The following is a 12354-nucleotide window of genomic DNA, read 5'->3' as shown; positions in this document are numbered from 1 at the left end:
CACAGTCTGGCTTTCATTTTTCAGGTGGCGTGAATGTACACCCAAGTGAGGCACAGAGCTTAAACCAGCTTCCTCACCATGGAGTCATGTTTAAAGTGGCTGGAAAGCCACAGTTGGAAGTTATGAAGGTAACTTCTAGGGAGAGCCCTCCATGCTCACCTCTGATCAACCTTACCAAAGCAGAGGTGGATCCCACCCTCCTGCTCAGGGTTCCCCAAGAACTCTCCTCTCTCTAGGAGGAAAAGCCAGGAGACAGCGTATTTCTATGTGTTTGTTGTGTTAGCATCCTAAAAAAACATACCAAGATGAAATATGATCAAAGTTGGAGACACTAAAAGATGTTTGGAGAACACTCAGAGATCTAAAAATAGATCTGCCATTCAATCCTATAATTCCTCTACTAGGTGTATACCCAGAAGACCAAGAATCACATCATAACAAAGATAGTTGTACCAGAATGTTTATTGCAGCCCAATTCATAATTGCTAAGTCATGGGAAAAGCCCAAGTGCCCATCCATCCACGAATGGATTAATAAATTGTGGTATATGTACACCATGGAATATTATCAGCCTTAAAGAAAGATGGAGACTTTACCTCTTTCATGTTTACATGGATGGAGCTGGAACATATTCTTCTTAGTAAAGTATCTCAAGAATGGAAGAAAAAGTATCCAATGTACTCAGCCCTATTATGAAACTAATTTATGGCTTTCATATGAAAGCTATAACCCAGTTACAACCTAAGAACATGGGGAAAGGGGAGAGGGAGAGGAGGGAGGGGGGAGGTGGGCTGAGGGAGGGTGATTGGTGGGATTACACCTGCAATGCATCTTACGAGGGTATATGTGAAACTTAGTAAATGTAGAATGTAAATGTCTTAACACAATAACTAAGAAAATGCCAGGAAGGCTATGTTAACCAGTGTGATGAAAATGTGTCAAATGGTCTATAAAACCAGTGTATGGTGCCCCATGGTCACATTAATGTACACAGCTATGATTTAATAAAAAAAGTTGGAGAGACTATTTAGGCTAATTTGACTAAAATATGGGCTCTGTGATGCAATTAAATGTGACTTGGTGGGGGAGGGGGTCTGAGACACAACATCCTTCACAGCAGCTGAAACAAGGATGGATTTTTCACTTTTAGGCTCTATATTTGGGGTGATATAGCTCAGAATACAATTTCGCATGACATTCACAAAATTTGTTTGGCGAATCTTGGGGGTCTCTCAGAAAGACAAAGAACTTTCCAGAACAGCAAGCCGAGTATCTCTCTGACACTCCCAGAGAGGCTGCACACGGGAGGGAGAGATGCTGAAGACAGAGTGAAGCAGGAGTCCCACCATGACCCCACAATTAAAGGCACCGGGGTAGAAGCAGACACTTCTTCACAGCTTGGTCCGTATGGAGCACATGGTGTGTGGGATAGCCAGGCCCAGCTCAGAAGAACAAGGCAGGTTGCCCCTGTCTCAGAACAGGAGTGGGAGTAAAGACGGCACCCCACCCCTCCCTTTTCTCTCTCCCTGTCGCCTCACTGTCTTCTGGGGCTATGGGCCCTGAACACAGTGGCGCCATCCTCACAGGTCCCGGTGGAGGCCTCAGCTGGGACACCTCATTGTGTCCCCATGAAGCCAGGGCTATCCTGCCTCTGAAATGGCAGCTCCTGGAAATCAGAGTGTACCACCATGGCATAGTTGTTGATTTGTTTGCATTTGTTTGACTTGGTTACTGACTGTCTGCTGGACATTGTTAACCACATCATATAAATGAGGATCTTGCCTGTCTTGTTCACTGCCAGATTCTCGGCAGCAAGAACAGCATCTGACACTAAGTAGGTTTCCAGTGCCTCTGCCTTAAATGGATGAAGAAATGTTAGACAATGAAGCGGAGGCCATGGCAGCCAATGGGTTCTCCCAGTACCATCAGTCATCAGGCGGATTCTGAAAGGAGGGTTTGCACTCCTCCACCCCTAGAGGCAGCCGCAGGCGTACCCTCTAAGGTACTGGTTCAGATGTGTCTGGTGCTTACCAAGTGAAGAGAGATGGGAGACAGAAGAAAGCACACAAGCAAAAGTTCTGGGGTACAACAGGGCACAGTAGACAGCAACTTCCAGGAATGACCGAGGTGTGACCTAAGAGGCCAGGTGCCTGGCAGGGCACGGTTGGAGGACACGCAAGACAGGAAAGTGCACCATGTTAAGAAGTTTGCACTTCATTTTGTAGGCATTTGGGGATTCCTAGGCAGTTTGGAAGCAGAAAAATGATGTGATTAGGTAACTGTGGAAGCAACATGAAAGAATCAGACAAAAAAAGGGTCTATAAGGGCGGTGCCTATGGCTCAAAGGAATAGGGCACCAGCACCATATACTAGAGGTGGCGGGTTCAGACCCAGCCCTGGCCAAAAACTGCAAAAAAAAAAAAAAAAGGGTCTATAATTAAGTAGTCATGAGGCTACTACACATGTCCCAGTAAGGGAGGATAGGGCTCACACCAGCGTCTGGCCTTAGAGATGGAGAGAAGGCCCTGAGGGACAGTGAAAGGACGTTGTGGTTGGAAATGTGGGTCTGAATGTTAGATATCAAGGGTGGATCTTCAGAGAGAATCATATGGGTCCTGTAGAAGCTGTGTCAAAAAATAAATACATCTAATTTGACTGATGAATCATTTAGAAAATCTGATAAAAGCTAAAAACCTTTCCCTGAGGAAAAACACATTAGAACCTCTGTATGTTGACCACCCAAGGGACTCCAACAAACTGGTCCACATACTAAGGTGATCAACATAAGGAACTTCTATTGAGTACATGTGGTGTCCAGTCTATGAAAATTAGGTCAACTTAAGGAGGTGGTCAACTATGGAGGTTCTATTTTATATATAATAGTTTGGATGCGATTTTAGATGCTTCACATACAATTTCCTAAACTACCTCCCCAACATCCATGAACGTTAATTAAGAGCCCCTTCAGGAATCTGAGACCATCCTAAGGAATAGTGGGACTCCCACCTCTACTAAAAATAGAAAAAACTAGCCAGGCCATGTGGCAGGTGCCTATAGTCCAGCTACTTGGGAGGCTGAGGCCAGAGGATCTCTTGAGCCCAAGAGTTTGAGGTTGCTGTGAGCTATGATGCCACAGCATTCAACTCAGGGTGACAGAGTGAGACTCTGTCTAAAATAATAATAATAATAGCCTCTGATCAAGAAGAGGAAGAATGACAGAAAGAGTCCACAGGAATGGCCTCACCCAAGGGCTAGGCAGAAGACAATGGTTCCCAACTGCTGCTACAGAGATATTGACTACTGCCTCTCACAAAGACAGGAAAAAAGAGAGGTAAGATGAGGGAACAAGAAAAGAATTTTATTTTTGAGGTCAGAAGTGTCTCAAACTACACCAAGGAGGTTAAGTACATGGCAGATGATGAAGACAGAGACATCTAACCTCTCATTTTTTAGATGTTTGGAAAAGATGTATTGCAGCAGCACAACTAGCCAGAAATTCACACAAAAGAGCTAAGGTGAGTCCAGAAACAGAATCAGATGGAAATAAATGTGCAGAATTCTCAGGAATCCCAAGAGAAAGATGCTTGCTGAGCATATGTAAGCCTCGTTCTTTAGAAAACTCAGCAAGACTCATTTCTTGCTAATAACCTCCCTTTCTACTGCTTATATTGAATGGACTGCAGATGTGTGAGGGTAACTGCCTACATGAGTGTTTAGTATTACACGTGTATCACTGAATACTCTATCTGTATGTATCAAAACCTATTTCCATGATGCAATTATGCATTTACATAAAGGTTTATGTTTATCCATTTGACATGTATATACAGTGTAAGTATGGATTATTTCCCTGCCACATACAAGGTCTTTGCTGTCCAAAGACTCAATGCAGTCAGTGGAATGGAAGAGGAAGGGTGAAGCCACAGAGCCCTGCTGAAGGCGTCAGATAACCCCGTGAAGGAGTTCCCATAAAAGCTGGAGGGGACAGCCTGAGCAAGCTGATCAACTCTGCCATAGACAGAGGACTTAGAAGGGAAACTTGAACCTTTTTTCCAGAAATAAGGTGGAAGGATCTAACTTCCTTTTTTGAAGGCACCCTTTTCCACTTTCAATATCAAATCAACAGCAATTTATAGGTAATATCCCACAGGTGTTACCCAAAGCTGGCTGTTTGTGGAAACTAATAAAACCTAAGACCTGACTGTTTTGCCTCAAATAATAGTTTAAGGAATGTGGAGTTAAGACAGGGACAGGGACAGGGAATACTACATGGCAATATAAAGTGTGAGTAGTAAAAGTATTGGAGAAGGGACTGGTGAAGAGCTCATTCTGGGGTGGAGAGGTCAGTGAAAGGTAATTAGCGAGTTCCTCTATGAATCAAGACAATTTCTGCAAATTAGGACAGTTGGGAGATAGGTAGATATAGATATAGCCGGAGAGCTGAATCTTCACCACCTGCAAACATCCACTGACTTAGCTGATTAGGTTGCTGGGCTAACATAGGGAGGGGCTCTAAAAAGGCTTTGACCCATGAGTGAGGAAGTGGGTCATCTGCCCCTAACCTGCACCAGCCCCTTCTTTATATGAGGCTATGACTGAGGACTTGGTTCTTTTAATCACCCAGTGTTGATGAGAGTTCTCTGGAGACATTTCGTGCTGGTCTCAGTATCAAGAAGAGCAAAGCTTCCCTTGAGCAAAAATTTTGTCTTGCATGTGATAGGAATTGAATTTTACACAAGGCCTCTCTTTTGAACTTCTAAAAGTCAAGAAGGCAAACTTTGGTCCCGCTTGCAGCAAGTGTATTGGACTCCATACAGTGCACCTTTTCAAATGACATTTATTTTTTGTTCCATTTTATATGCCTTATTTTTCATTTCACACACTTCTTTCTGTAGGGTATGTATCTTGATTTTTTTTAAGGACAAGGTGGCATATAAATATAAGAAAATATATAAGTCAAATAGCAAAGGGAAGCCCAGAACATTACAGCTGGGGAGACAAGTATGATTGTGGCTAGAGTTATCACATGTGGCCATGATAATGAACGTTATTAGGACAGTCTGGCAGTGATTACAGGGCGTCAGATCTCAGTCCAAGCCATAGTTCTCTGTTTACTAGTTATCCGAGGCAAATTATTCTCTATCTAAACCTTAATATTCTCATCTCTAAAACAGTGATCTCTCTACATTTGGGAGGATGGTTTAAAGAGATAATGTATAGAAAGCTTAGCACAACTGCATCCCAATCAACATTAGTTATTGTTAACTATCAACACTTATCACTTAGACAAGCAGGGGATGGGCCGCCACTCTGGGCTTCTACTCGCACCGACACAGTAAGAAAGCTCTGCCACCACTCCTCTCCTACCTTCCCCAGGTCCCCACACGCCGGGCAGCTGTGCCTCGCCTGGTATGGATCACGCGTCCGGCGCGCACCTCCACTGCCCGGCCTCGCAGGCTGCTAACCAGAGACCCAAATGCGCAGGTTAAAGCAATTCTGTAACTGTTCATCAGTTCCCTACCCCAGCTGCCTCTGACACAGGGGAGGCCTACGAGAGACAAGGGGTCCTCGGGAGTCAGACCGAAATGCCCCGAGCAGCGGCGACAGGCCGCCGAGTAGGGGGTCCCAAGAGAGCCGCTGGCTGAAGCCCGTGTCCTCGGGCTTAGGTGGAGGCAACTGTTGGGGTGCAGGGCATCTGGGAGTCCCCCTTGTCCCCAGCTCCCCTTGGACTTAACCCTTTGGCCGGGAGAGGTGGACACCAGGCAGGGGCGGAAACAGAACTTCGAGAGGCGTGGGCTCCTGGGCACTACCGAGTAATGCGGGCAGGTTTCGGAGAAGAGCAGCGGAGCGCCGCATGCTTCCTCCAGCCGATAACATCAGCGCTTGTCAGGTGGCTCCAGCCGGCGAGGGAGAGAGCGCGCGCGCGCGAGGACTCGGGGGCGCGCTCGCACAAAGTTTGTGCCTGCGGGTGCGCTCGTTCGGGCTCGCCGGCTCCGAGAGCCGAGGGCGGCCAGGCGGCCGGGGGCGCCGAGCCCGGCGGTGGACAGGGCCGGCCGGCGGTGGCGATGCGCCGCGCCCCGCCGAGCCCGTCCCGCCGCGCTCGGTGAGCCGGCTCCGGGAGCGCGGGCCGCGGCCATGGGCACCCTGGGCAAGGCCAGAGAGGCTCCGCGGTGAGTAGGGGCACCGGCGGCCCTCGGGAGCACCACTTTCCTTTCTTGGGGAAGAAGTAACTGCACGGGCGGCCCCCGCCCCGACCCGGGTGGGGGCGGCCGGGGGCCGGAATCTAGGCTGAAGTCGTGGGAGACCCGGCACCGAGGGCGGCACGTCGGAGCGCCCAGCGCGCTGTGCGCGGGGCCGGGTGAGGGAGCTGGGGCTGTGGCGGTGGCAAAGTTCGCCCCTCGAGGGGCTTGACTGAGCCGGCGGCCGCCCGCCGCCGGTACCCGAGACACCCACCCGCGGACTTTCCGCGCCGCCTGCACCTGCTGGGGCGCAAGGCGCTGGGAGCGCCACCTGGCGCCCTCGGCCGGTCCTGCCCTGAACCGCGAGGCACCGTTTGCGGCCATCTAGCTGAGGTGGCACCGCTGGGTCGCCCCTGCTCCAGAGAAGTTTCCAGATAGTTTGGTCAGTGAACCATATAACCTTCTGAGTAGCCCCTGCACTATGATTTTCGAGAGATGTTTTTGGGTTATTGGATGACAGATTGAAGCTAGAATGTCAGTGTGTCAAAGGGCTGTTGGTGGGTGAATGAGGCCTGGAAGGGCCAGGCGACTCTGAGTTTCTTGTCAAAGGACCAGAACTGGGCAAGTGTCTGGACAGTGGCGTATGGCTGGCAAGTTGTGCGCTTCAGGACTCCATTCACGTAGTCACTGACGCGACTGCGCCTACCCAGCCTGCGCGAACACGCCCAGCAGCGGCAGGAAACTTTGTCAGGCCGGACTTTCTGTATTTACGTGGAACTTGGTCCTTCATGCCCTCCCCCCACACCTGTATGTATCCCCCGAGGATCAACCAGTTTATTTTTGTGTTAATTGGGAGTGGGGAGGACAGAACGATAAGGACTCCTCACTAGAAGCCAATGAAAGTCACCTTCCACTACAGAGTAAGTTGTGGAAGTTCAATTCTGTTCTTCCATTTCATCCCTCATTCTTCTAGGCTGGATTTCATAAAAAAGCTCAGTCTGAAACTCTGACCTCCACTGAAATACCTGTGCCCAGAGAGGGTTTTCCCCACCAGTTCAGAGTTTTGGCTGTCTCCTTCAGCAAGCCCCAAGGGTCCTTGGTCACTTTTAGACTCAGAAACACCTTCTGGTTAATTTGTTTCTCTCAGGACTTTTTTTTTTTTTTGGGGGGGGGGTGTCTTCACAAGGGACCTGGGAAATATTTGGCTACTATCCTTTAAAAATTTGCCCGTGCAAGGCCAGGTGCGGTGGCTCATGCCTGTAATCCCAGCTCTCTGGGAGGCCAAGGCAGGTGGATTGCCTGAACTCAGGATTGCCAGCCTGAGCAAGAGCGAGACCCCACCTCTAAAAGTAGAAAAACTAGCTGAGCATTGCGGCAGGCACCTGTAACCTCAGCTACTCCTAAGGCTGTGTGAGGCAAGAGGATTGCTTGAGCCCAAGAGTTTGAGGTTGCTGTGAACTATGATGCCACAGCACTCTACTGAGGGTGACAAAGTGAGACTCTATCTCAATAATACATTTATATATACATGTTTATATACATTATAAATACACATATATATATGTCCCTGCAAACTGAGAGGTCATTCATTTTGTGGATTGATGAAACACCCTTAGACCTGCCTATAATAAAACATTTTATAAATCCTTATCTGTTTTGAGTTCACCAGAAGAGACAGAGCAGCCAGTCAAGACACTACACAGCAAGAGCGTTTCCTAGTTATGGTGCAAAGAAGCCCCATCTTCTTAGACCTTTTTGGCTGCAGTTTGCAGTTTTTTAATCCATTCTCCTCTCCCTGGTTTCCTTTGCCCAAGCCCTCTGAGCCTCTCTGACCTCAGAACTTCCCAGATTACCTCTTGCCCTTCCTGCCCTTTTCCTTCCCCAAATACTCCCTTTAAGTTCTTTCTTTATACCCCAAGGTGGTTTCCTTCACAGCTAGTAGGAAGCATTGCTGGAATTAGAGAACAGTGTGGGTTTGCGAGTCCTGAATGGCCAAAGTCACCAACTAAGAGAGAAAATGGAATTTTCCTTGAATCTGCAGCCGCCTCCTCAGCCGTGGCAGGAAGAACTCTTTCAGTCAATGTAGCCTCTAGTTAAAGTGTTTCTTCTCCAGGGTCTAGGGGGAAGTATTGTGGAAGGCCTGAAAGAGACTTTTCCTATGAATGACTTTATTTTCATCTTTCCCCAACTCTGCCTTTGCTGAAGGTTTTAATGGTGAAAAGGCAGCAGCTGAGGCAGAAAGCTGATTAATGCCAACACTGGACAAGTAGTCTGGGTTTAGGGACTTACCAATAATCCCGGGAAGAGAAAGGGGCCAAGCTGGCTTCTAGCCGCCCTCTGCACCAGGGGTCAGTCATGTTACTCTTCTGAGCCTGGACATCCCTATCTATGGGTGAGGGGATAGAAAATGTGAAGAGTCCGTCCAGGTCTGAGGTCCTGGAGATAGTTCCTGGGACCTGCAAAAGAAGTAGTGGCTGAAATTCAGCCTTTATGTTACCAGCTATGCTTTTGAAGGATTTCACTTTTGTTTTAAATTGACCTTTTCAGCCGTTCTGTGATGGTCTGTTTATTAATTCTTATGGTCTACTTACTAATTCCAGGCACAGTAAAAATGGCTCAGTGAGTAGGGTGCTGATCCCATATACCGAGGGTGGTGGGTTCAAACCTGGCCCTGGCCAAACTGCAACAAAAGCCGGGCGTTGTGGCGGGTGCCTGTGGTCCCAGCTACTGGGGAGGCTGAGGCAAGAGAATCGCCTAAGCCCCAGAGCTGGAGGTTGCTGTGAGCTGTGATGGCACAGCACTCTACCAAGGGCAATAAAGTGAGACTCTGTCTCTACAAAAAAAAAAAAAAAAAAGAAAGAAAATTGTTAAACGAATAAAGCCAGAGAGGTGCCAGGTGCAAACCTCAGATCTAGCATATAAGAATCATAAAACCTTTTAGCCTTTTTGAGACTTTGTTTCGATATCATGAAATACAGATAATATCTTTCTGGGTTGGTAAGCTTCAAAGACAATGTAAATCCCCAGCACAGACCTGCCGCAGAGTTAAGTACACAATTCATTGTGGCCATTATTGTTTTCTTTTCAGATACTGATCTGATTCTGGAGCTATCACAGGGCCTGGGTTAAAATCAATAATGGCCAGAGACTTGAGTCCTGTGTTTCCAACTCAGTTGATCTCTGAGGAACTACTGCCTTGGGTTAGTAGATTCCCAGTAGCCAGGTGTCTGTTCATTGTGTTGGACCAATAGAGCCCAGCCACAGACCAGCACCCTGGAGCTAGCTTGAGCAAGATCCCACAGGGCCAGGGTGCACCTCTGTGAGACTGGCTGCGTGCCAGCCACATGGTGCTGTAACACGCTGGCTTTTAGCAGGCTGGTTTTCCAAACCCATGTGTGCCCAGCATTTTATTCCCATCTCAGCACTTTTTCAAAGCTGTTGAAGAGCTTTCCCAAACACCTCCTCTGGAACGGTATCTCCCACCTCTGAGAAATCATATATCTTACCCTTGGCACTCATAGGACACTTAAGATTTATATGGTTACCTCTTCATCTCAGTCTGATTCCCCAACTAGATTTCTGCATGAAGGGACTTCTAGATAGCCTTTCTATAACAGCAACTAACACAATATTTTATAGTTTACAACGTAACCTCACATGGTCTATCTCACTGTGGTCCCCTCTGGCCTATCACGATGTCTTAGTCATGGAAGAAACACTTACTGATTAGTCAACACCATTATGCGCTTATCGTAATATATAGTGAACAGCTAAAGGTATATTTCTTTTAGTCTTTTTCTCTTTTATTTGGCAGTAAACTGAAATAACCAAAGCCCCAGTAGGAAGAGGAGAATTAACTGTCTGTGCTTCAAAAAGTTACCAGCAATAACACTCAATCACTATTAAACCTAAAAAGATTACAATATGTATCTGTCTTTATTTTTTAATGGAAAGTAAATAAAACACTCATCTTCTTAATCATTTTGCAGAATTACTTGTACTGATGAGGTTATGATAAAGTATGAGTGAATGAATATCCATTAGACTCCAAAGCCACGTCCAGATCCAAACTTCTCTTTTTACCTTTAATTCTGGAACAGGGCTCTCATAACTCTGCTTAATCATTAAGGACCCAAATAAGTTCTTGACAGAATGATGTTCAGTAATAAAAATGACTCATACTGATTACTTCTATTATCAGTAATGAAAAACAGAATCTTAAAACCATCCAAGATTTGTAAGAAAGGCAGACCTCTCTTAAAATCTACCCAGCACCACCACAACCCCTCACTTCCTGCACGTGGGTCCTTAGTCTTTGAATTCCCCCCCAGCATCCTTAAAGAGGTTTCCCAGGCTGCCTGAGCTTGTGTAGCATCTCTGGTATTGCTCAAGATGAATGAAGTTAGCTGAAGATGAGACCATCTAAAACAATGCTGAAGACTCACGTCAGTGGCCTAGCAGCCGAAATAGAGAACGACTGCTAGGAGACAGAGACGGCCAAGGTCCAGTCTTGCCTCTGCCTTTTCCCTTAGGGAACTGCGAGACAGTAGGACGGAGCAGTCCTAACACCCAGGGTGAAGAGCCCTCGTTGCAGCCCTGAAATCTCACCTTGTCATTTGCTGAAATGTCTCTTTTAACAGCCAACCAGTCTGTTTGGTGGATTTGCCAAGTGGGAGGGGTATATCTTCTATCAGCCCAACTCCCAGGATTAATTGTCTTATCTCCATTCTGTGCGTGGAGCTGCCAGTTTGTCCCCTAGCTGCTCTGCTTGCCCTCACTGCCATCTCTCTTCCCCCAGGAAACCTTCCCATGGCTGCAGAGCTGCCCCTAAAGCAAGACTAGAGGCGAAGCCCACCAACAGCCCCTTCCCCTCCCATCCCAGCCTGGCCCAGATCACTCAGTTCCGAATGATGGTGTCTCTGGGACATTTAGCCAAAGGAGCCAGCCTGGACGATCTCATTGACAGCTGCATTCAATCTTTTGGTGAGTTGGCAAACTGCCCACATGCATAATAATTGCTATATTACTTTGTTCTTCCTTAAAAAGTGCTTTGTAGAATAACAACCTAGATTGCATTTTGGCTTTAAAAATAGCTTTTGAGCCTTTGAAATGTTGGAGACAGTCTGCAGAGCCTATGGCACATGACTGTGTGGGTGTAATAGGTCGTGATGAGAAGCGCAATTGAAAGTGAGAAAAGTTACTGAGGAGAGTTTGCATTTCCATTTTTCTTAGGATGGAGGTTTTTCTCGTAATGAAAAAATGGTGCAATGATTTTGTGCATCTAGTGTGCTGACACTTTTCTGTTCTTATATTCTTGGGGGCACATAAAGACTATGTTACATGAGCAAACCTTGTTATCAAACAGAAATTTGAATCATATGGAGAAATAAAGTCTCAATAATCCCACTTACAATCTGAAAGGTAGTTGTGGTGAAATAGGGAAGGACTAGGTAACTCCACAATGTCTGTGACTAGAAGATAGTGGTTCTAAGTGTTGCAAAAAGGAAAAAACGTGAGGGACTGGGACTGCTCTGCTGTCAACACCTGTACTCACCTTGAAGGATGCTTAGCTGAGTGCAGCTGACAAGCAATTATCTGAAAAGATTTCTTTAAAATTTTATAAGCGCTGTCTTTCTTGTGATTGTTATTTGTGAAATAGAGATTGAAAAGTACTTAATATTTGTTCCCTTCTAGAAAAGGTATGATTAAAATGGATGGATTTCAATGAAATCTTTGCGTTCAGAGACTTCTCCCTCCCCTATTGAGAAGCTGTGGAGCCCCAGTGGCTCAGCTCAGACCCCCCTTCCCAGGCCCCAACAACCCACCCCAGACCCCAGCCTCCTGGAAAGCCAAGAGAGGCTTAATCTGATCTCAGGGAGCACACAATTAGATCTCAAAACTAGGGACTATTGGCTAAAAGTGCTTAGAGCTTGCTCAGACCTTACTTACAGGATTGGGAAACGTTTGACATTTTAGAGATACGCGTTTAGTACAATTTAGTCTTTTGAACAGTTTCAACTATTTCCACATTGGTTTAAAGTAATGGTTCTCAAATATTAGTGCATCAGAATCATGTGGAGAGGTTTTTTTGTTTTGTTTTGTTTTTGTTTTAACAGACCGCTGTCCCTGCTCCAGTAGGTCTGGGATGGGGCCGAACAATTTACATTTCTAACAA

The 12354-nt window shown here is 46.6% G+C and overlaps 1 protein-coding gene across 1 annotated transcript in view; it reads left to right on the top strand.

Moving 5' to 3' along the window:
• Positions 1 to 5954: 5954 nt before the first annotated feature.
• Positions 5955 to 12354, top strand: part of RASGRP1 (RAS guanyl releasing protein 1) — a 72713-nt gene continuing 66313 nt past the window's right edge. Inside the window, exons 1-2 of the mRNA XM_053594489.1 lie at positions 5955 to 6170; positions 10978 to 11162. Coding sequence (XP_053450464.1) covers positions 6136 to 6170; positions 10978 to 11162 — 220 coding nt within the window. The 5' untranslated portion in view covers positions 5955 to 6135. The remainder of the gene's footprint in view (positions 6171 to 10977; positions 11163 to 12354) is intronic.

Source organism: Nycticebus coucang, chromosome 6 (genome assembly GCF_027406575.1).
Source record: "Nycticebus coucang isolate mNycCou1 chromosome 6, mNycCou1.pri, whole genome shotgun sequence".
In the NCBI taxonomy this organism is placed as follows: Eukaryota; Metazoa; Chordata; class Mammalia; order Primates; family Lorisidae; genus Nycticebus; species Nycticebus coucang.
The sequence above is the reverse complement of the archived record's forward strand: the minus strand, read 5'-3'. Positions and strand labels throughout refer to the sequence as shown.